Genomic DNA, 24798 nt, shown 5'->3' on the forward strand with positions numbered 1-24798 from the left:
TTGTTACATTTGGAGGTTTTGTAAAGAGATGTGTTGGATGCTCTCAACTTTCTTAGTCATAGGTGAGGTCTTGGCAACCATCAGCTGTCTTTAAAGATACCAGACATAGTATTTATAGTTACATAGGATCTGTGGCTTTCTGGATAGAGAAGACTCACAACCCTTGCACTTCTGAAGTATTTTATTGCCATGAAATTCTAAAACACCCAACAGCATGTTCAGAAAAGTTGAAGTTACTTGACATCACTCTGCCATGATTTATTGAGTGAGCTGTTCAGAAGTAGAATGAAGAATTCTATGAAGGTGCTAAATGTTGTAAATAATCTGAAAGAAACTCTGGCAGCACTTATTAAAAGTGTTGATGTGAACCTACAGTAAGCAGACTACCAGAAATACCTGAATTATGAGTGCTGTGTCCAGTCTAAGAAGATGATGAGTGGACTGGAACATCTCTCTTACGAGGAGAGGCTGAGGGAGCAGGGCCTGTTGTGCTTGGAGAAGGGTATCTTGTCAATGTATACCAATACCTTAAGGGTGGATGGCAGGACAATGGGGCCCCAATTCTTTTCAGTGGTGCTCAGTGACAGGACAAGGGCAATGGCCACAAACTGAAATATAGGAAGTTCCATCTGAATATAAGGAAAAACTTCTTTAGTGTGAAAGTGAAAGAGCATTGGAACATGCTGCCCAGAGAGACTGTGAAGTCTCCTTCCCTGAAGATTCTCAAAACCCTCCTGCATGCAATCCTGTGCAACCTGCTGCGGGTGGACCTGCTTTAGTAGGGCAGTTGGTCTAGATGATCTCCAGAGGTCCATTTCAACTCAAACCAACCTGTGATTAAAAGAACTTAGAAATGTAATGGCATTCTGGTACATTTGCTAATATATTTCCCTGACTCAAGACTCTAATTTCATCCTTTCTGCTGCCTTTCTTTAACTGGAAGATCAACTTACATGAATTCTTGGGCTCACACTAGGAATTTATTTTATTCTTGAAGAATTTAGTAGGACAAATGATTGAGTCTTTCTTAAAGATATTTAAAATTACATGCTTGATTAGGTCTTTTCTTCTAATATAATATTTTTATTCCTAACTCATTGTGAAATTGAATTAAGTACAAACTGGGACTGTAATAATATCAGTCTTCAAAAAACTTGAAATAGCAAATGCTTGGCATTTCAACTTTTCTAGAAATAAATCTTGTTTTCTTGCTTAAACTTGTTTAAAAATAGACAATTTCCTCTGCAAGTCAAGAATGTACTATCCTAAACCAATTTTTTATTATTATTGTGAGCATGAAGAAACTGAGCTCCAAATGAGCTAAATTGGGCCAAATGGTATGATATTTCTTGTCTAGGGAATTAAGTATGACAGTTGTGGAAAACTCAGAAAATATTTCTCTTTGACTTGGTACAGTCAGTGTGTACACATACGAGAGTAGACAAGCTTTTAAAATGTCTCTGCCTACGGTATTGCTTTCTGCCTTTACGTGTTGAACTGAAGAACCAGAATTTTAAAAGAAACACTGAACTGATGTTTCTCTTGGATATTTCTTCTTAGAGTTTCTTTCCATCATAAACTTTTCATATGCTCCTCTCCATTGGGCCACAGTTGTCTTAATCTCACTGGAAATGTAATGATTGCATTTAGCCTGACAGGGCTCTGGTTGTACTTAAAGTCAGAGAAAGGCATAAGCTCTACAAGCTGATCTAGAACTACAGTCAGAGATGTATTCAAAGTATTCCATTCGTGATTCCTATCAGGGAATTAAGTTGATTCTTATGGTGAAATTTTCTTCTTTTGCTATCACTATAATTTTTGTGTGCCCCAGACGATAAACTTGTAATTTAAAAAATGAGATACTAAACCACAAAACACTATTTTGTAACTGATAAATATGTAGATTGCAGCTGGGGCAAGAGTTAAAATGACTGCTCTTTTTCACAACTGTTTAAATTTCTTGCTAACATTCAAGCAAGGTAGCCATGATAGGATTGATTGCAGTGGTCCTCTGGTAGCAATATCTGCTGGCACACCTTCTGCAGTTATTAAAATGCATTATTCACATTTGTTCCAAGCAGGGCTTCTCAACATCTGAAGTGTGTGAAATAATTCTGTGTAGGTACTGCAAGTTGCTTTGCTGACAGTAGTACAGTTTTTTGAAAACCAGAGATGCATTCTCTGGTCTAAAAATCACAGCCTCAGCCACAGTACATGCATTGCAAATGTCTTTGTTGATAGAAACACGTGTGCTGTGGCCATGAAAGGTGGTTTGGTGCCACACTCCATGGTAGAAACATTGTTGAAAGTGTTTTAATTTTCTGTATTTTCATTGTTCAGCAAAAAGTTTCTGTGATAATGCAACACTTTGTATGATGTTAGAAACTGAGAACTCTGACATGAGGGTTCTGTGTACTAAAATTGTTAAATTTGTCTTTCATTCTCTAATAATGCAATTTTAAAATTAATTATGAAATGAAACTTCTTAAGGTGAAAAAGTGATGAACTGCTTTCTTACCAGTTTCAAAAATTTGTTTCATTCTTTTGTAATGAAACAGGTGCTCTGATACATGTGATTGCAGTGTTTCAGCTGAAAGGCAGTACTGAAGAGCACAACATGACAACCTCTTTGGCTGCTCAGTATGACCTGCAAATCAGTTAAAAGAAAATAAAAATGAGGCAGCATGGTTTAGATGGTTTTTTAAAATTATTTTTAATTTTTTTTTTTACTAAGTGGCAGAATGTTAATTTTAAAAACTTGGGTCCGGTTCCTTTGGACTGTATTGTATTTATTTGAGCTATGCAGGGGATAACTTTGTCCCACTACTGTCAAGTCTGCATCCTGAATTGCAAAATGCCTCCTGGGACTTAGAACAACCTTTTTTATATTTGAAACTGCAGCTTCTGGTGGGAAATTAAGCAGTTTCATCCTTGGTAGCAAGTGTTTACAGTGTCAGTTAGAAGAATTTTTAACTAAGGGATTATTTTGCCTTCTAATTGCATAATTTCTTGTTTGTTATTCATTAGTGCAGATATTTACTTCCCATTTTTCTATTTCAGTTGTCCCATATGTCTGATGGAGTAAAAATTGTCTAATATTTGCTTTCTGAAGTATTTTTATTCTGTTCAGCTGAAACACCAACACAGATGTTCTTTTCTCTCTAATTAGCATATGTTTATATTTCTGTTAAATTAAGTAACTGCAATAGTGTGTATATAAATAGCACACAGCAAGTGTTAATGGCAAACTGGCTTGTCCTCTGAACATTACCTTAGGCTGCAATAATTGCAAAATTACATGAGATTATGTTCTGAATCCAATTCAGGTTCAGCTCAGTCTTTGAGTATGTTCATGTGGAAGATAGTTCAGGTTATTCCTGTTTAAATAGTTTACTGCTAGCTGTATGGGTACCCAGAAGATCCAGCTGGGTCTTTGGCAGTCAGGGCAAAGGAGACTGACTTGTTCCCGTTTTTGTAATTTCTTTTTTCTTAAGTGCCTGTAACTAGAGTTGCTTCGGTTTGGTTTTTTTTCGAAAATGTCTTAGCATTTTCCACATTTCTTTTTCACCTGAAGAAGACTACTACACATATTCTTTATCTCATGGAGGTCAGGTGAATTTGGAACAAACCTGCTCTGTCTGACCTTATACTAATGCATACTACTTAAGGAACAAACTCATCTAAGCTCTTGTTTTTTGTGGTTTCTTAATGATGCTAAAGAGCCTTCTGAATATCTTTGGTCTCTTCCTTCCTTTCTATTATATTGTGACTTCTCAGTGAAGTAGCTGAGACCAAGAGGAATGGTAACTTGTCATCAAATAGGAATGTAGAGGGATAGAATCAAAAAGCTTTGACGTGAGCTTTGTTCCAGCTACTGTTGCCAGCCAAAGATTTTATGTGGTACACCACAGCCTCTGTGTGAAGGCACACAATGTACCCTCTGAAGCAGTTCAGTCTAGAAGTTGGGTAATGTTAACTTGTTTATAATAGCTAAAACCTGGTGGGAATGCCTTTTGGCTTTTAAATACTGCATGCACCTTTTAAAAAAATATATGTTCTGAAATTGAAGTATACTTAAATAAAGGGGATAATGCAAAGAGTGTGCAGAGATGCACAGATGAAAATGAAGAAAGGGCGTGAGATGTGGTCACGGCAGAACTCCCACTGACTTCACTGGGTTACTTTGGTAACTGTAATTTTTTTTAATTACAGTAACCACTTTGTTTAATATTAAGTATGTTTTACATTGATTCAGTATGTTGATCTATTTCATCATCTTTGTACTTGCCACAGCTGGCTGGAATCCCACTCTGCACTGAAACAGGATACGCGATCTGCTTGGGATCAGTACAGAAATTCTGTGCAGACATCTGCCCAGCCATCTTTAGCTCTCTTAGGAAAGGAAGCTGCTTTCAGCATGGGTGTTTTGTGCTTGACATTAGAAATATTCCTGTTTAGTCACCCATTTATTCACCCTGCAAGTGGCAGGAAGCATACGTGAATAAAACTGTCTGTGTGCACCACTAGGGGATTCTTAGTCTGTTTCTGGTTACTTTTAATGTCACTGATAAACTTTCTCAACTTACGTATTTCCCCCCAAATGGGTATGTCCTATAAGTTCCTGAAAGAGCCTGTGAGCACAATTTCATCCCCTTTCACAGCAGTGGAGAACTGTTTCAGGTGGCAGTTTTCAGAAACTACTGTGGAAGGTGTTAAGAGTGTTGCAGCTTCTTACTACACCTATAGAAAGCTGTAGATTCTTCTGAAGAATTAGATAGAAGATTTGTGAGGAGGCGTGTGGCAGGGCACTAACAGAGTTGGCTCTTCTGTGTGGGAGTCAAGTCTGCAGTAGAATGTAGGTAGTACTATTTTTATCTCATCTGCAGTATTTTTTCCTCTGCTCTCATGGTGAGAACTCTCCTTCTGTGATTTCATTATACATATGTGCATGATTCTCTATTCTTACAAATGTAGTCAGAGGAGAGACTGTGGTCCCATTTTAAGAAGCTTAAAGTTTGCAATTCTGCAGCTGGCAGTTACCATCACTCAGCTAGAACTCACAGTCATAAATGTCATAACTTGCAGCTCTGAAGGCTCTATTCTGTTTCAATGCCAAGTGAAACAGATTAGTGAATCTCAAATTGGTTTAATCTAATCTCTTTAATCTTTCTTTGGGTTATATTTATCTTCTTTACACTGGTGTGGACTAGTAGATACATTCATGCAGTCTGAGTGAGAATCTCGGCAGAAGGCTAGTGTCTTGTTAAACAGCTTTTGGCTGGTCTATAATTGAGCTTTTCTTTCTACCGTTTCCTTTTTCTTTGCAACCTGTAGCACTCTAACTGGCATTATGAGCTTCCAAGTCTGCAGCCACCTCCTTGCAGGAGGGATAAGACCTTTTGCATGTGAGCTGTCATCTTGGTCTGCATCTACATTAACATTTCAGACCAGATCTAGAATGTACTTTTGAAGGGAATCTCCTTACTGCAGTTCAGTACATACTCATCTCTCTTGGGATGAGAGTGAAGTGAAGGATGTTCCCCAGCAGCCCACCTAATTCATGCTCTTTGATAATTCCTTCCCTGGGAGCAAGTTTGACCTGGACTGAAATACCAGTTCCTAAAATGCTTTTATGGGGCACACCTGATTCACTGTCATCATTTTTCACTACTTGCTAATGCAGACATCCTTCAATAGAGTTATAGATCAGTTTTATCTCTGGATTCTATCTGGTTGTAATGCCATCGGAATGGGATCAGCAACTATTACCAAGGTTGTGCCCAAATTCCATGTGACAATTACAGGATGTTTCCTATGACCACCAAAAATTAACTTTGCCTATTAAGTGCAAGACAACTTCCTAGCATTGACATTGCAATACCTTTGTGAAATAAAAAGGCTGGAAAAACTTGTGTTAGTTAAGGGATGCACAGCATGTGTGACATAACTCTAGGGACACAATCCTATTTCTGGTTATTTCTAGTAAGACAGATAAGTATTTTGTGAATATATATATATAAAATAAAATACATGTAATCAGCTTGTGTTCACAATTTTCTGATATAGGTAGAAGTTGTATATACATATGAAGCAGTATGGAGAGTATTTTAACCATTTTGGCAAGTTATCTTTTCTGTCTTTATAACTTTTAGATACGTAAATCTGTATTATGTCTTAATATTGTAATTTTTTTCTGCAGGGTGTTGGGAAAAACAAGGTTGTTGACAGATTCCTTCACCTTTTAAACAGACCCAGAGAGTATTTACAGCTACATAGGTAAGAATGTGTTAGATTTCCATACTTTTTGTTTTTAGTTGAATTTCTTATGTTATTAAAATTCATGTTTCTGAAGTTTAATGTGTTCTTACTGTTTGAACAAAGACCCCCTAAGTGGCACACAGACCACAGGAATGTGTCTGGCAGAGGCAATAAGCTGGCAGGTTGAGGAGTGGGTGCAAGAATGTGATGCAATCACCTTGTTTGATACATGAGGAAGTAGAAAGTGTGCTGATGCTAAACTTTGTTCATAAAACAAGTTATATTTTGCTATCATTTCTGGAAAGATTTCCCTAAGCATGAGGTATTGTGTGAGGGAGAAGGTGTTTGAGTGTATCATTCAGACAAGAAACATTTTACATAGTAAAGGCTTTCTGGCTTTTTTCCTTTGGCACTCCTGCTAAGTGCATATATTTCTTTCTCACCCATAAAAGTTTGGATTAGAAAATTACATCATAAGCTAAAAAACAGACTTCAAGACAATAAACCGACTGAAAACAATTCAAAAGCTGAAAAAATAGAAACTTATCTGCCTGCTTTTTATGACATGAACTTGAAACTAATAAACGGAAATAAAGAATAAATATGTCTAGAAGACTCATTTTCAAGTGAACTGAATCCCATTTTAGCTTCATTCCTAATCTTTATCTCTTTGTCTTTAACTTCCTAGCTTCATCACCCTGTCTCTTTCTATAATTGCTGTTTTTTAAATAGTGCTAATAAAAATGTCGGTCTTCAGTATTTTGCCCATTAACAACACAGTCTTTGTAACACTTTCTCTCTCACTTTCTCACCCAGATTTTTGTCTTCAAATGTCTTGTACTTGTATTCCTGGTACTTGGATAGCTCTATCTCATTACTTTTCTCCTAGTGTTTTCCATTGTACTACCTATTCTAGACTTCCATCACTTCTATATGAAATAGTGCTTTTGAGACCTCCTACTTTCAGCTTTGCATTAACCTTCCTGCTTGGAACAGCCACCCTCTTTGTCTGGATAAAATACACTGATTTTTGCAAATCCCAATTATGTCACAAAGTACTACAGTATTTCTGACCTTTTGTGTGTTCTCCATTGAGAAGTGATGAAGCAGAACAGTGCTTGAATATGAATTCATATAGCTCTGGAGAATATTGTATAAGCACCGTGTTTGAGGTTTTCATGTGGCTGTAGAATGTATGAATTACACCATGCTAGTTGAGACATCACTAGGAAGAAAAATGTGCATTTATTGTCTTGACAATACAGTGTTCTATGGTCTCTGTGAGGTACTGCTTATGATTACAGGGTTTAAGAGATGGGTTGAAGTAGAAGATTAAGCAGAAAATTATGAGCAGTCCTATGCAATTTTACAAAAACAATTTATGAATATAGAAAAATCAGGAATTTCTATTTCCTGGGTAGCATTTTGAAATGCTATGTGAAGAACTCAATCTATATAACATTTTGGTTATACTTTACAGGGTGTTTGCAAAAAAATCCTAACAGTTTGCTAGTAAACTTTTACATACTTTGTGGGGAGATTCAGGTGGTAGCTTATGGCAGAGATTTATTAGAAAATACTTTATTAGAAAATAATCTATTATTTATTTAGGAAGTACTTTTTTAGAAAATATTCTAGAGTCTGTGCTTTATCTTCAATAGCCCTGTGTGTTTCTTCAAATTTCCTAGCTAGCTACCATAAGCATTTCCTGGCTAGCTACCTCAGATTTCCTAGCTAGCTACCATTGGCATCCTTTAAGCATGCCAAGGAAAGTATTTCTAAATATAATGCTTTTAATGCTGCTCATATACCTGGATTACAAATCTTGACAAATTCATTAGGGTCGGGTTTTTTGTTGGTTTGGGGTTTTTTTTACTGTCTTGATAGAGTGTAAGGAGTTCTGCTGTTCTAACTCTACATATGGTCAATAACATTCAAGCAGGGAGTATTTACCTTAAAGGCAATAAGCTATTACCAGGAGTCATTTTAAAATCACACATTTGTCTTCTACTTCAAGAGGATGAGAGGAGATAAAAGGCAGAAAAAGGGACGTCCCTATTTACTTGCTCTGCCACTGATTTACATGACGTCAGCCTGACCTAAAGGTTTTGATTGCTTAAGGAGGTTATAAATTCTTTCTCTTAACCTTTCATGCAGTATCTCATTGAAAAGTTTTGTATTCTTGAAATTTGTAAGTCTTACAAATAATTTTGGTACCATAAAGCAGAAAATCTTAATGGAAGGAAGCTGCAATTAGATTCAATAAGGACAGAAATTAAGAAAAATGAAAAACGTTTATGAATTATTCAAAAAGTTGTCTACTTTCTCTTGCAAACTTCCTGATATTAGCAGCTGATTATGAGTTGACCAGCTCTCTCATTGCATTAGTTATGGGGTTATGGAAACAGGTAATATGGCACATGCTCAGCACAGCATTTTCCTAGGACTGCAAGTATTAAGCATTTTGCTGCTTTTCTGTGTTAAGGAAGAACTTCCATCTGCCAAGATTTCCCTGTTACTCCTTTCCTACAAGAGTAAGTTTCAGCAGAGAAATCCCAAATTTTGTTTACCCTCCTGGTATTGTTGTCTCCATTTTGTTCACCCAGGACACCAGCTACATGTTACAGAATAAGCAACAACTTTACCTTGTCTAATATTCAAGAACTTTTAGGAGTTCTTCATATAAATTAAACATGTACTGCCAGTGACTAAGAAACTCTCTGTAAAAGAAAATTTTATATTCTCTAAGCTAATGTAACAGAGTTAAGTATTTGTTTTGCTCCTAAATTAATGAACTCTGGACAGCTTCATTATTTTATGAACCTTTCTGTTACTACTTTTGCTATGTCTCCTGTGAGTGATGTTGCAAGAATTTTCCAGTGGTTCTACACAAAAATCTGAAGTTAAACTTGGTGGACTAAATTGGTATTTTATTAAATCAGGGAAATAATTTTGATGGAGACTGATAATCATAGAATCATAGAATGTGCTGAATTGGAAGGGAACCACTAGGATCATCAAAGTCCAGCTGCTGCCCTGTGAAGAACCAGGAGTCACACCATGTGCCCGAGAGCATTGTCCAAATGCTTCTTCAACTCGGACATGCTGCAACCACTTCCCTTGGGAAGCTGTTCTGGTGCCCATTCTCCCTCTGGCTGAAGAACCTTTTTCTAATATCCAGACTAAACCTCTCCTGACACAACTTCAGGCCATTCACTGGGGTCCTGTCACTGGTCACCAAAGAGAGTTCAGCGCATCCCCTCCAAAAGATATCTTGCTTTATTATTCTTTATTGTATATTTATATTTATTTATATCTTGCTTTTTTTATTCCTTCATGATAATATCTTGCTTTGAATTACAAAGTCTCTAAAACCAAGAGCATTCCACAGAAATAAGAAAAAAAGACCTTTAGAGAAAGACTCAGGCAAGAACATATGCCCTGTTAAGACTGTAAAATCCTTAGCACTGATGAGAGCAATAGGTAAGTATAAAACTTTAAACTCCCAGCTCTCCTACATAAAAATGTCAGAAGAAGGTATCATGGACTTTAAATAGTTGTCTCCTTTGATACGATCATAGGAAAAAAAGATTAATTTTACTTCTCTTACCATCAAATTACTAACTAATTTCACACCAAGAATCTTTTTCTGGAGTAAGATGTACTTTATCTGTCATTTAAACATTTAAGTTTGCATCTATTTGTAATTAAGTCATATTCTCAAGCTGTTTTTTATATTTCAATTAGAATGATTTCTCCTCCTTCCAGTTACTATTTTTGTGAAGACTATATATACAGACCTACAGCAATGTACAGAACTACCTTTTATTTTCAGTGCAAGCCAGATTTATTGTTACAGTTTGGGGATTTTGGAAAGATTTTTTGGTTTTGTTTGGGTTCTTTGGGGATTTGGGGGATTGTGAAGAGACTTTTGATACAAAGTTCCCTAAGACACTAGGTTCTGACTAGGAATATGTAAACTTCAGGTTTTTTTAGGTTTTTTTGCAATTTTATGGTAGGTTCTAGTGGTATAAATGAAGTGCTAAATGTGTAGGGATGTGGATTAATATATATGCATCAAGTTTTTGGAGTCGTATGTTGTTATCTGATCTTTCATCAAAATACACTGCTATGCTTAATACAAATGCATTAAAAAGTAAAAGAAATATTTATGTGTAGTTTATTCCAATATACTATGTCACTTCAAGACCTGTGGAAGCTCTCACCTCTGTTCTGCTGGTGTTGGATTTGCTTCAAGTTGCGTAGCCAACATGAAATCTCTGAAATTATCATCTGCCATTGTGAATTGTGCTCTGAATTGCTCTGAGAGAGAACAAAAACCTCTGTCTTGATAGTGCCTTTACAAAAAAATAATTGCAGAACATCTGTGTTCTAAGAAACATGTTTGTGAGGTTCAGCAAGACATGAAGTTCAGTTTTCCATGTCGAAACCTTTTCTTTAAAGTTTGGTGTACATTGTGCTCCTTAATGTTTTGAGATATTCAAAATCTGGACGCTGGACACTGTCTTGAGTACCTTGACTTTATTTGGCCCTCTTTAGCAGGGGTGTTGGATTTAGATGGCCTCTAGAGATGCCTTCCAAACTCAACCACTCTGATTCTGTGATTTAGAAATTTCTGCAAGGTAGCAGCTCTTGTTCAAGGTATGTTGTAGTAAAAAAAAAGGTGAAAATTAGTTTATTTTATCTTAATAAAAGTGTATAATCCAGTAGTGGTTGTTGCATGAGGGGGAGACCATTTGCACTGTCCTTAGCTGATGCTCAAATATATTAGTAGGAACAGTAGTTAAAATTGTGAGAATTAAGAAACAGCTTCAGACTCAACATTGTTTTCAGAACACAGTGTGTTAATGAGATGAAATATGATGACTTCTAGATCATTTATTTGTTGTTATGCATGTAAATAATGAGTGATTGTTAAGCAGAAGTTTCTCAGATATGTATCCAGCTTCATGCTGTGTCAGCAACAGATTAGCTGAAGCAAATGCAAAATTTAGAGCCCACAATCTCCTCTGCAGACTGTCTATGACAGGCATTCCTCTGTACTATTGAAAATGGTCAGGAATAAAAAGTACTGATCCTTTTCTGTTGTGATGGGAGCTTGATTGCTCTTAGCTAATGGGAGAACTGGATCCCTCCTCTCAGCTACTACAGAGTCAACTTCAACTCTAATGTTTTCAGTGTATAGATCTGCATAAGAGCATCACTATCACTTACAGAAATAGAAGCTTTTGATGTAAAGACTGCAGTGTAATCTACATCAATAATTTATTGATGGCTATGAATGGATTTTCTGCTGCTAAAAACCTCAGTGAATCTGCAGAAAATGTGAAATGATTAGTTCCATTCCATTGTTCTCCTTCTGTGCATCAAAAAAATAATCTTCTAGGAAATTGCTTTATTGTGAAAAGAGATAATATGAATCTTCATAGAGTCATATGACAAAAAGAGGGAATGTTTTTTAGTGTATGAGGGTTGTTCTCTATGAAGTGAAAAATGTTAGAACAGCTTGTAAATATGATGTGATGCTTTCTCATGAAAATGGAGAATGTAGGAAGTTTTCTTCTTTAACTTTTGATAAAACAAGTTTTACCCCTAAATTAGCCATATTAAGTCTTAGTTCTCCATGTGATATCTTTTTTCTTACAAGTTGAGATAATTAATTTTTCTAAGCATTTACATATACACTACAGCAATTTATCATGGTTGTAAATGTGATGTTTGACACTGTCAATGGAATGCTAGCTGCTATTGAAATTCTATTTTGTATCTGATGATCTTACTATTCTCTTTCAAGATATTATACTGCCATGCTCTATGTGCCCCAATAACAGTTTTCTTTCAAAGAATTTGCTTATCACATCTTTATTTGATATCACATCTTCCTGTCAGAATTCCTGTATTTATTCTAGTGATTGACGATTGGAAAGAGTGATACAAAGTTCATTTTAAAAATCTACTACATTTTCGGTCTTTTCTAGTTCTGTAATAAATTACAGTAATCTGATGATCTTTTTCCCAAAACTTACCTGACTTTGCATATGTTATCCTTTTCAAAAGAAATGTAATTTTGCTGTGATCTTTAATAATCAAATTAGTGGGGAGTTTGGGGTAGGAAAATGAGCTTATGGTGTCCCTACAAGCAATACTTACTACAAACTGTGCATTAGTCTTTAGATCTTAATTTTCTTTCCCTCTTTTTCAGCACATGTAATAAGTATAAAATCTAATTATCTGTTTCCCCTACTGAGATAATTTTAAACTACCCTTTCAGCTTTATTGACTTAAGATTTTTTAAATTGTAATTTAAAAAGGCTGTTTCAGAAGAAACAGCTTCCTTTGCCCAAGACACAGGTGGACACTAGAATTACAGTGTGCCTTTTCTTAGAATTGCATGTGATTATTATATCTTGAAAGAATATAGGACTACATAAAATAATTTAAATGCTGATATAGCTCTGCAGATGTGTTTTTACAAATGAACAATACAGAAAAACTATCTCCATAGCGGGCTGTTGAAGGAAGTGTTCTATAGCTGCATTGATTTATTTCAGTTGAACACCGGAAAGGTGGGGGAAGTGTTGCTGTGTTTTTGTTTGTTTGCAGCCACAAACAAAAGTCTAGGTAATTTTTCCTCATGATTCATGAGTCATGAATGTTTAGATTATTTTCTTTTAATATTGTACTTTATAGTGGTGCTTTATTCTTTATGTAGCTCACGTTGGGAAATAAGTAATAAGAGGACACATTTTTGTCATGAAGATTTATGTTGTGAAGCACTGAATGCATTGATTATATAATAGATGTCTTTATGGGTTTTTACTTGTTTTTTGCCTGTTTTCTTAAATACATTTTCAGCCAATACAGAGTTGCAATGCAAAGCTTCCAAGATTTCATGCCAGCTGATGGTTCCTATTTTCAGTGTTAGCTTTTCATAATCTGGCTGACTAGCTCTGCTATTGTCAGATTCCAGGTGTTAAAAAGCTACTTCATTTGTCTTTTTTGTAGGAATTGAATTCAGCTTTAATACCCTGCTGCATGGCAGTTATGGAGAAATAGCTCAGGTTAGAAGACCCTGTTGTTTCATTTTGCTCTAAAGCTGAAGTAAGAGTTTCTCACTGTTTACTCAGTTAAATGTATTCTTAAAAGCAGTAAAGGAAGCTGCAGGGTGTCATGTTTCCCCATTTATGGATTTTACAATTAGGGTGAATGAATTTTGCATCTTGTTTTGGCAGATGGATCACGTACAAGTAATTGTGTGACTTCAGATTTAAGCATATAACATGAATTAAACATAATTCCCTTTGACCTTTCTTCTGCAACCTGCAGTCATACTGAGTAATGAGTACCTTTATAGCACAAATAATTTCTTGCATTTTAAACAAACTTATGTCCTGCTGAGTAGCTGTAACAGCCTAGCAGGAAAAAAAGGTGGATTTAATTATCAGTGCATACAGATAAGTCATAAAGCCTTTACAGGGTCATTTTTAACAGAGCAATGAGACATCTGGTTGGCTTTTCAGATATTTCAGACTTTCCTAAACATAGCAGTCAGATCATGCAATGCAATGACTCTGTGATGGATTGGCTAAAAAAATTAATTTGTAAATGTCAAAAACATGCAGATTGATTCTTTGTGTTGGGATTGCCTGCTTTTCATCAGGATAATCCATGAGTAGATTAACTGACCAATTAACGGCTTCAAATGGACTTTGGACTAATTATTCTTCAAATACTCTTTAAAATTAGGTCACAGCAGATGGGTATATACATGTCTGATTGGCATGTTGAGAAGAAATTGAGAAGAAATATGTGTCTATGTACATAGGTATTTAGATAATAGATGCCTCATAGAAAAGAAGAATAATTTCTAGGGCATACATTCTGCATCTCTGATTTTTCCTTTCAACTACCATAAAGTTTTGTGGGGTGAAACAGAAGAAGGCCAAACCTGAGCTTGGTTTATGTAACCTTGTTACCATGAGCAGGGACTCTACAACACAAAGTTGCCTTGCACAAATAATGCCTTACCCTTTTAGCCTCAGTGTAAGTACATACAGAAGCCAGGACTGTATTCTTCTGCACTTGTCAAGATGGAGTAATTCCAGGAAATGTGAGTGTTTGTGATGTTAGCTGGGGCCCTGACATTGTGTCCTGTATTTAGGCATAAGCCTTGCTGGGGACTCAAATCTTAAATTAAAGTGTTGGAACACCTTTTGTTAAACTAGAGAATAACATCTAACTCTCTGAGGTTGATGGAAATTTCTCCTGACAGAGTTCATAGTTCTTCTCCAGAAGGAAGGCATTGCTGTCAGTGAAACAGAAACTGTCACAGTTTGAGTCATTCTGCAGACCTCAGAAATAGCTGCCTTTAGGGTAGATAATGCAGCAGTAGCAAAAAATAAATAAAAGACAGTGATATGAGCTAATAAAAAACATGGGAAGAATTCTCAGAAGTCTTGAATTGAGTGGTCCTGTCAGAAGAGTTGCTGTATTTCAGTAGTAAATATATTTTTTCTTGTTGTTTTCTTCCCTTTATTTTTTTTCTTTTTAAAGGGAGCACTTGTGAGAACGGCTTCCTAGATGAAAGTAAAAGTACATTCTTAGGAAAGACATTGGTGAACTTTTTGTATTTTTGTTTTACAATCAGGTGAAGACAAAATCAATTCAGTTAAGTAAGATGACAGTATGTCAGACATTTTTTCTCACTCACTTCTATGTTCCTACAGCCTTGCTTCTTTGTGTCAGACCTATTTTCATCTTGGGTGCTAAATGTGATGAAATTAGAAGGTTTTGTTAGAGCCTGTTAGTTATTATTAAGGTGCTATTATTACTAAATGAAAGTGAATTGGAGTTTTTAGTTCCTTTCCTGTGGGGATTTTGAGTGCCAGACACATTTTACAGTTAGGAAATGCTGCTTGCCATGTTGTTCAAAACTATTTCAGACTTAGTGTGTTTTTATCTTTCTATATTTCAGTGCCTTTACATTTACATAATTCATTACAAAGTGGAAATTTAAGAAAAAGCCCTAAGGAGACAGTTTATTTTTAGCCATTCTTTACTGTGTTTGGGTCATGGTAGGTTTCTGAAGAACAGAAATTAATGAAATGAAAGTGTATAGCATATGATTCTGAAAGGAAAATAACATTAATCTGTAATAACCCTTGTAAAATCATTCTTATATACATGTCTGAATCTAATAGCCTAAGCAAATACAGGAGTTCTGCATACACTTATCAAGCCAATGGAATTAATATTTGACTTGTATTTGACTTACATTTAACTTCTGTAGTACATTGCAAATCCCCCAATATATTTCCTTAAATATTAAGCCCGACTATCAACAAAGCAGAAGAAAGAGAAAATAAGAAAAAAAAATTAGACTATAGATTCAGGATGTCAATTCTTATTTTAGTTTGATGTTTTTCTGTATTTTTTTATTATGCTACTTTTGTAATAGCACTTGAATAAACAGTAAACTCTTTCAGTGTTTATTTTCCCCCAAAATATGTCAGCTCTGTCTTCTCTGAAGAATGAGATCATCCTAAGGATTTGTGTGGGCTGCTGATTATTATGGAATACTAAGCACAATTTAGTACTCCATATTAGGGGCTTGTAAGTAATCTCTGCAGAGCCAGAGGATTAACTCGCTCAGCAACAGTTAATTTCTGTTTCATGTTAGAGAAAATACCATTTAACATTTTTGTCTTTTCTTGTGTCATCACCTGTGACCGTCTGCAGCACCACTAGAGATCTTAATTTCCTGATATGTTCTGTTCACTTTATTGTTTTTCATGCATTATCTCCATGCAAATTTATGATCTGTAAAGTATTCTGCAATGCATCTTCCTTTCCATTATTCTTGGTCTATGCTATCCTCTCATTTATCTATTCATAGCCTCTTTACCCTCCTATGCTGTCCTCTCATTTTCTCACCTTTCTATTACTTTAAAGAGATCACAGTTCAAATTTGACAAATTCTTCCCCTTTTTACCTTGCATTAATTCCTCAGAACGTTTTTCCTTGAGTTATTTCTGACTAATTAGTACCTGTGACTGTGACTTTCATATATTCTAACATTTGGTTTACACATATTAAAATTCTTCTGCATCTGCAACTGTATAGGTTTGAACCAGAAATGTTAACTGATAGTGGACACATACAATCTGAGAATTTAGTCCCTAAATGATGTGTGTTCAAGGAACAAAAATCATTGGTTCGTTGTTATTTTTGGATCTGTTAACGATTTCTCTGCTCAGCATATAAATTAGTTAGACACACAAGATGACAGTAGAAGCTTTGTTTTTGTGTCCACAGTAGGATTTCTAAGATAATAGATTAGTGCTACTGCTTATTTTAGTGATTTAAAAACTGTATGTTGCAAGTGAATACAATGTTAATGCAACCATTTGGAGCAGGATTGCCTAATTTTAACAGAATTAAATGAAGTGAAGGTGGTCCCATCTTTGTAACCTTTCCCCTTCTGGATTGAAGTTCATGTCAAGTAGATAGACATTAGAAGTCTCTCCTTATGCCCTCTGCTTTATTTCTGTGCTTGGGAACTGTGGAATAAATCAATCGCGAGCTTAAAGCTAAACAAGAAATTATTAGTTATTAGGGACAGAAATCCTGCTGACAGCAGGTTCAAATAAAGAAAATGTGCAAGTTAAGCTCTCAATTTAAAACTGTAATTGGAAGCTGGCCACTTAATAGTGTGCTGCTAACAGTACTGTTTTATTTCCTGTACCCATGAAGCTTATCAGAATTGTTGGTTTTTACAAGGTGTTGCAAAATTAAAGATAGAACTAAGGGGATATTTGGAAGCGTGAGTCAGCTAGGCTTAAGCAAACAGTTTTGTTACACAGCACGGCTGTGAAAAGTAAGAGATTTTTGTTGCATCAAATGTTGCATACAGTGCAAAGGTTACAAACCTTACCAATGGACCAGTATGTGGATCTCAAGCAGTGTTGAGAGGTTTTCCTGTGATCAGCCCATCATTCTTTTGATACAGACTAATCTAAGTTTTGAAATACAGGAGGAAAGGGATGGCAAAACCCACTGCCTTAAGATTGAATTTCCTGTTGCCCATGAAAGCGTGGGAGTCATGGGGGCCTTCTGTCATCACCCATGTCTGTATTATTCTCTAGCTCATTGGTCCATCTAAACCCCAAAGTAAACGGGGTTGATTATATAGAGTATGATAAAGGTCTGGGCAAATATTTTATACAATCAGGAGGGGCTTTCCCCAGGTTATGGGGAAATAATTTACGTGAGTGAATCCATTGTGGTGTTGTCTGTTGCTTCACCTTTCTGAATTGCAATTGATTTTTATTCATCTGTACATTCAGTGGTGGTGAAAATAGATTAAAATAGTGAAGATTAAGGAATATTCTCATTACGGATTTTAATTAGCACAATTTTAAATTTGAAGAAGAGGTAATTGAGCAACTCAAAGACAAATAAAATTTCAAAAAGAAACTGCGCTACAAAAGCCTCTGTCCCGTCTAAGAGCTTATACTGTTTATGATATAAAATGTAGCAAGCCAATCGGTCTTAGAACTAAAAATAATTGATTTTAAGAATTCCACGTGATTGGTTGTTGGATATGTTTATTTGTTTGTAGATTTTTTCATGATGATATGCGGAGAACAGCTAAAAGAGTAACAATTCCTGTTTGTCACATAAATGACAGTTTCAGCTAGAAAGTTTTAACTAGAAATAGTGACATCTGTAATGTGCCTGCGTACAAAAAATACCGAGTCTCTTCTCAGCGATTTTGTTTTCAGGGTTTATGAGAAATGGGGAACTGATGTGAAAGTCCTGACAGAGGCAGGGATACTCACATTTGACCACTAAGCTGGCACACTGTTGTTCCCAGTTATTCAAGTATTCTAAAAAAAGATACTTTTTCCTCTTAGAAAAATAGACTATTCAGTTTTTCATTTATTCATTTTGGATTTTATTGTAACTAAAATTCCTGTGTGTTTTTAATTAAAACCATCTGCTTTTCCACATTTCAGGGATACCACTGTACAAAGCCTTACCCTTCAACCTTCTGTAAAGGATGGTCTTATTATATATGAAGATTCACCACTGGTCAGTAGCATTTGGATTTTATATTTGGAAACGTTTTTGTTTTAAAATGTTGGTGATTTGATTTTTCACGGCATAGTGAGTAAGCATAGTAAAAGACATTTTATTAATTTTTATTTGGTCACATTTGCTGTGCCAAATGTGAATAAGATTATAATCTTGGAAGTCTTCACACACAAAATGAGTATGGAAAATATTTTAGTATTAACCTGACACATTCTAACTGGTAGAGTGGTATTTGCCTCCTTCTTTGTAGCACCTCACACTGACATACTAAGTTTGGCTCCAAACAGCTGTTGCAGCCATTCTTCACTTCTTTCAGCTACGTGTTGACAGGCTAGATGCAAACTGGCTTTGCACTTCTCTGTCTGCACTCCAAGTGAGTCAGGCTCCTCACTTCCCTCCCTAGTACACCCATTTTCATCCCTATCCAGGAAAAATGGAAACGCTCAACTTTTCTGCCTCATCTTCCTTCTATTGTGCTTTTGTGACAGCTTATCCCTTTTCTTGGTGGTCTCAGTGCCACCAAGGTGTCACTGCTGCTTACTGAGAAATGATGAGAAATGTTATGATTCCTTTCTCTTCTAGGTAAAAGCAGTGAAGTTCGGACATATTTTGGTAATTGATGAGGCGGACAAAGCACCAACAAATGTTACCTGTATCTTAAAAACTTTAGTAGAAAGTGGGGAAATGGTTTTGTCAGATGGAAGGCGAATTGTTGCCAGTAAGTAGAGCAAAAGCATTTTCATTGTTTCGGTAAAATGTTGCTAGTTTTCAGCAATCACATTGCTCAGTAGCAACACAGACCAAGCCAAATGGATAAATCTTTTGTTGCTAAAAAGTTAACAATTAAGGAATTTACAGTCATTTTCTTTACTACTTTTGCAATAGCCACCATGTTGCTTTTTTTAAATTAGCAGTCTTGTGAAGTTTACTGAAGAACTACAAAAAAACCTAAACCCCAAAAGTGTAACTCGACCTCTCTTCTTCTCATTCACCATAATAAATAAAGATCTAGTTGAGAAAATTATGATCTTGGTTATGCCTGCCTAGACAGTTGAGGTATTATTGGATCAGGTCTAGAATGACCATATGAACATACCTAGGGTCAAGTTGTTAAGGGTTTATCTAATCAAGTATTGCATATGCTTATTTCATTATTTAAATATATCCTGCAGGATGAGGCTATCTGTAATTTGATGGAATTTAATTCATCTGAGTTCCAGGAAATAAATATTTTTCATTATTTTTCAAAGAAAGACTGTGTTTGAAGGTATCTCTGGATGCTACTAGACATCATACTTTATATAATTAGTTTCATTTTAACAATATTAGAAATAATGTTTGAGTGTAGCAATCATTCAATAGTCTCATGGCACATCTGAGGTTTGCTTGTCATTATAAACTCTAGGTGGGCTTATCTAAAATATTTTGCTAGCCAGTCCTAATTATTACTGCAGTATTTTTAGAAGCAGTTAAAAGATTCCCAAGCACCATGGCCCACTGGAATCATGCTGAAAAGGAACAGGGTTCTGAATGAGGCCAGTCTGAGTAGTTTTGGAGAACCACAGACTTCACATGTGTTAAATAATGTATCTCTGTCTTCTCACAAGTTTTGTAGTAAATAGGAGGAATTTCAGTCCCGTCTTCCCAGATCAAATAACATCAGACCCATATAAAATCATGTTTTATTCACCATTGGCATTACCATTTTAGTGAAATTAAATATAAAGGAAGCAGATAGTCGAACCCTAAGAACAGTGGATGCATTTGCATGTTTTTTCAGTTAAACACTTTGGTTACATTTTTGTGAAACAAACTATGAAACTTTAAAATGAAACCTAGAAAACTCAGTTGAAGAATGTGTAAGAAGCTATTGAGTCTTTTTGTTTTTGTGACTGTTCTTCTAATTCTAAGAAGAATATAATTAAATCAGAAGAATTTTTCTTCTAAGAATTCTTCATCTAACCTAATTATGTTCATTCATTCAGTATTGCAAAGCTTAAATATGCAAGTAATACATTTTATTTCTTTTCTAGATGACGCTCATGTAGAGGGGAGAGAAAACGTAATAGTTATTCATCCTGATTTTAGAATGATAGTTCTGGCAAATAGGCCTGGATTTCCTTTCTTGGGTAATGACTTTTTTGGCACATTAGGTAAGTGATTCATATTAATTTAGGATCTTTAATAGACTTGACTAATAGAATATCTGTCTTTATTAATTAGATTGCATGAGGAGAAGGGGCCTTATGTATATTGATACTTTGTTCCATATAAGACACTAAGACTATCGTGTAAATTTACATATCTTTATAAAAGTGCCCAGACTTGCCCTGAATGGAAAAGCTGTATGTGATCATCTGTGTTAAAACTATTTTGTTGCATGGGATCTGGACAGACATTGCAGACACAAGGTAATGGGAAATCTTTGCTAATGAGTGTATAGAGTATACAAATACTGCAAACAAATTAACTGTAAACTTGACACCTGACAGCTCTCTCAACTGCTTTCAACTGCTGTCCCCCATACCAAACAAGCCACATCTCAGGTGCTGTTCTGTTTGGTACAAGAGAGGGTAGCTTGATGGATGGTTCTTTCCTTTGCTTTCAGCAGTAAAGGCTCCTGTATTTTTTGCTGCTCGCTGTGCTACCTGCTTCTTAATCCTCATTTGCTTCTCCATGCATATGGCCATGTGTGATAGCCTTAGTAAAATACATATATTTGACAAGATACTGAATTTATCTCAGTATCAGGTAAGGCTGTCCAAATTTCATATCAATTATTTTCATATCAACCGAAGCCTTATTTTGAGGTCCCAGAAATTCTGTGCATCAACAAAGATTCCTTAGAGCTTCATCTCACAGAAAAGACAAGAAATTAAGTTGCACAGGAGCAACTGGTGAAGAAATCATTGGCCTTTATAGTCCAGTGTTAGTCTAAGTGGGCCTCTGGCAAAGTTTTGGCATTGTTGTTATGTGATTTTGAACTAAATACCTTCCAGACTCCACTGACTGTTTTATCTATGTTAGTTTGGCCATTTATATGCAGGAAACTTAATTTATGTGGTTTTGCCTGTAAACTTTGGCCATAATGCTTAGTCTGCAAGAAATAACATACTCAAAAAAGCAGGTGCAAACCCCATCCATATTACCTAGTAGTTCTTTTGTTTTTCAGGTGAGATTCCCACTGAATAGACATTCACTGTCTGAAACTCATTGGCTTTGAATTTCACCAAGCTATGTTGCTCCAAGGAAATTTATTGTAGTGTATTTCTTTTTCATAGCCTATTTTTCTTCCTTACCTGGACCCTTTAAACAAAGTCAATCATCCCAGTGTTGCTTCTTTTGATCCACGTGACAGAGGTGTGGTTGAGATTTTGGGGTTCTTTATTGATATTGTTTTTCCATCTTAGGGTGTCTTCTGCCTTTAGTTCAAGTCCTTTTTCTGCAGGATCTGATCATGCTTCTTCAAAGTTTTGTTCAACTGTTCAGAAACTTTTTATGAATAAACTCGATTTATAGATCATATGTTAGGGATCAATAGAATGCCAATGTATGGAAAATATTTTGCCACGTTTCTTACCATACTTCCAGACAGGCAGGGAGAAAAGATAAGATAAATTCAATATTTCCTCTAGACCTTTTAATTGGGTTTGCATTAGGGCCCTCTGCATTTCAAGATTACCCCGCATTCTATGGTGTTTTGAAGGAGTTAAAAAATGAGTTCCATTCAACCAGTTATGTTTTCTTAAAATATTTTTTCTCTTATTTTTTCCTGCATTCATTTGACTTGTGTTTCTTCTTGAAGTTAATTTCTCCCTCATATCAACTTCATTAAAATGACAGGCGAGATCTCTGTGTTTCCAGAAACATCAGTGTTCTTCATAACTTTGTACTTCATATTTTTTAGGTTTTGCCACCTGTTACTCAGCATTCTTTTGAGTCATATCTTTTCTATTAAAGGTGCAGTATTAAACAGGCTGTTCTGATGCTACTTCTTTATAAATTATCTAACTTTGTGCTTTTTCTTTTTTCTTTGTAGGGGACATTTTTAGTTGCCATGCTGTTGATAATCCCAAACCACAGTCAGAGCTGGCAATGCTTAAACAATATGGTCCCGATGTTCCAGAGGCAATTCTGCAGAAGCTGGTAGCTGCTTTTGGAGAGCTCAGAACCTTAGCTGACCAAGGAATTATTAACTACCCCTATTCAACTAGAGAAGTTGTGAACATTGTAAAACATTTACAGGTACAGTACATCAGATTTAATTGAAAACTTGAGTTCATCAATACTAGTGTTTTAATGCCTGGAGGCTTTAAAAAAAGATGCCATTTTTATTTAATTCTTGTGAAACAGTATACATTTTGAAAGAAGCAAAATATTAAAGATGTTCAGAGAGTCGAAGGGTAAGGATCACAGATGTACATGGGCAGATATTTTTTCTGCATATTTATTTATCAATAGGAAAAAACCCTGTAAATCTGTTTTTCTACTATGTGAGAAAAAAATTGCATACTGTGTGTAATGTTCATACTAGCCCTCTTTATAAAACTCCATATTCAACATATGATACTTCCACGACAGTGCAACTGTTAATTTTATTCTGCTATAAAATGTATGGGTTTAATCCTTTCTTGTGAAAAACACAAGTTCCTGCTGCATAACAATAATACATCTGAAGTGTATTTTTTCTAAGGAAAATGCTGTATGAATAACAACTCACCAAGGGAAAACGTAGGATTCATGATTACTTCCTACACACATTAACTGTAAAATTGTGAATTCTGATTTAATGATGATCTGGTTTTTAAATATTACAGTAAAATCTGACTTCTGTCTTTATAAATTGAAAGATGTTTTTTGCCTGGAGGATTTGAAATATAAAGTGTCTTAATGCTCTTTGAAATAGCAGTGGTTACATTTTGTTCTTTATTTTGTTATTTATGATCCTAAAATTGTTAATTAGTTAATTTAGATGCCATTTCTTGAATTATTGAATCCTAGATTTTTTTAATAGTGGAAATTAATATAATTAAAACAATTATAATGTCTCACACATTTTTACCTACTGCTCCTGTGTTTTATACCGCATAGTATAGCAGAGTTGCATGATAGTTTTGTGCTTGTGATCATAAACATATTCACACATATTCAGCCATATACACAGACTTTCAGATCCTGTAGGGTCTTTTAAAAATCTTCATCTAGGTTTTTGGGGAGGATAGATTTTTGTGCTCTGGGGTCTCTAGAGTGAGATCTCAAGACAAACTGGTGGTCCTATGTTATCGATGATATAAAGAAAAAATAATGCTCTGTAACTTTGTACTGAGGGTTAAGGTTATTCAGACCTAAAGGCTGAGAAATCCTTAAGCAAACATAAGAATATCAGAAATACATAAGCAAAGAAGTCCATTAGGATCTGTTATCAGCTGATAGGTTTTTTTACCAAGCTGATAGAACATGTACATGCTGATCTCTAAAGATATAGTAGTTGCATTCAAAATGACAGTGGAAAAATTACAGACCTAGGCAATATTTGCTGTGCTGCTAAGAGGCTAAATTTTAGGGTGTTTGTTAAATTAATTCCTTTTTTGTCTTCATACCTTTCTGCTGTACCTACCTTCCTTCCTAGCTTCTTTCCTTCATCATCATCTATCCCCAAGTAACCTGAAATTTCTTTTGGTAACCAGTGCAGAAACATAAGACTTAATTCTTGTTTTGTTTGAGTGTGAAAAACATCTAATTGAAAACTGAAAGAGCTGCATTGCTTATTGTCTTAAAGGCTCTTACTGTCTGCTTCTGTTTCCTTCACTTAAGCAGATTAGTACAGTCACTTCAACCTGGACTTTGGGTGTAGTTCAGTGGGAAAGTTTCCCATCTGCTAAGCTCTCACCTCTTTCAAAGTGTAAATATCCAAATACATCTCCAACATGCATCTTTGTTTTGTATCATTTATTTTCAAGATCCCAGTCTCCTTGCAAGAATGCAACATTTGTTTACTGTAAGTTGTTTTTCAATCTGAATAATAAAAAAACTGGGAGTAGCCAAATGTAAACAATGAAGATAAACATAATGGTTATTCCAAAGTAAGAAACTTTTGGGTCTTCAGGTAGAAAAGAAAGAGGAAGGAGGGAAATGAGTCAATAAAATTGCTGGTCCTTAGGAAGGAAGGAGGGAAGTTAGTCATATTGTTAAACGATTTCCCTTACAGCAGTTCCACAGCCCCGCTCTCTTTGTACTATTATGTTGATTTCTTTCACATAATTTTGGAATTTTTTGCTAGTGTAAAAAAGGGTTGGATGTTTTGGAGGAAAAAATTGCTTTTGATTACTGCTGTCTGAGAGTACATCTGAGCATCAGGACTAGTCAGTTAAAAATACACTGATTGCTATGGTATCAGCATATCATTAGGCTAATCTGTGATTC

The 24798-nt window shown here is 35.4% G+C and overlaps 1 protein-coding gene across 1 annotated transcript in view; it reads left to right on the forward strand.

The window, feature by feature from the left end:
• Positions 1 to 24798, forward strand: part of VWA8 (von Willebrand factor A domain containing 8) — a 182847-nt gene that overhangs the window by 79637 nt on the left and 78412 nt on the right. Inside the window, exons 21-25 of the mRNA XM_014890712.2 lie at positions 6200 to 6276; positions 18297 to 18372; positions 18958 to 19093; positions 20409 to 20528; positions 22415 to 22620. Of these exons, the coding sequence (XP_014746198.2) occupies positions 6200 to 6276; positions 18297 to 18372; positions 18958 to 19093; positions 20409 to 20528; positions 22415 to 22620 (615 nt within the window). The remainder of the gene's footprint in view (positions 1 to 6199; positions 6277 to 18296; positions 18373 to 18957; positions 19094 to 20408; positions 20529 to 22414; positions 22621 to 24798) is intronic.

The sequence above is a fragment of the Sturnus vulgaris genome, chromosome 2 (genome assembly GCF_052056855.1).
Source record: "Sturnus vulgaris isolate bStuVul1 chromosome 2, bStuVul1.hap1, whole genome shotgun sequence".
In the NCBI taxonomy this organism is placed as follows: Eukaryota; Metazoa; Chordata; class Aves; order Passeriformes; family Sturnidae; genus Sturnus; species Sturnus vulgaris.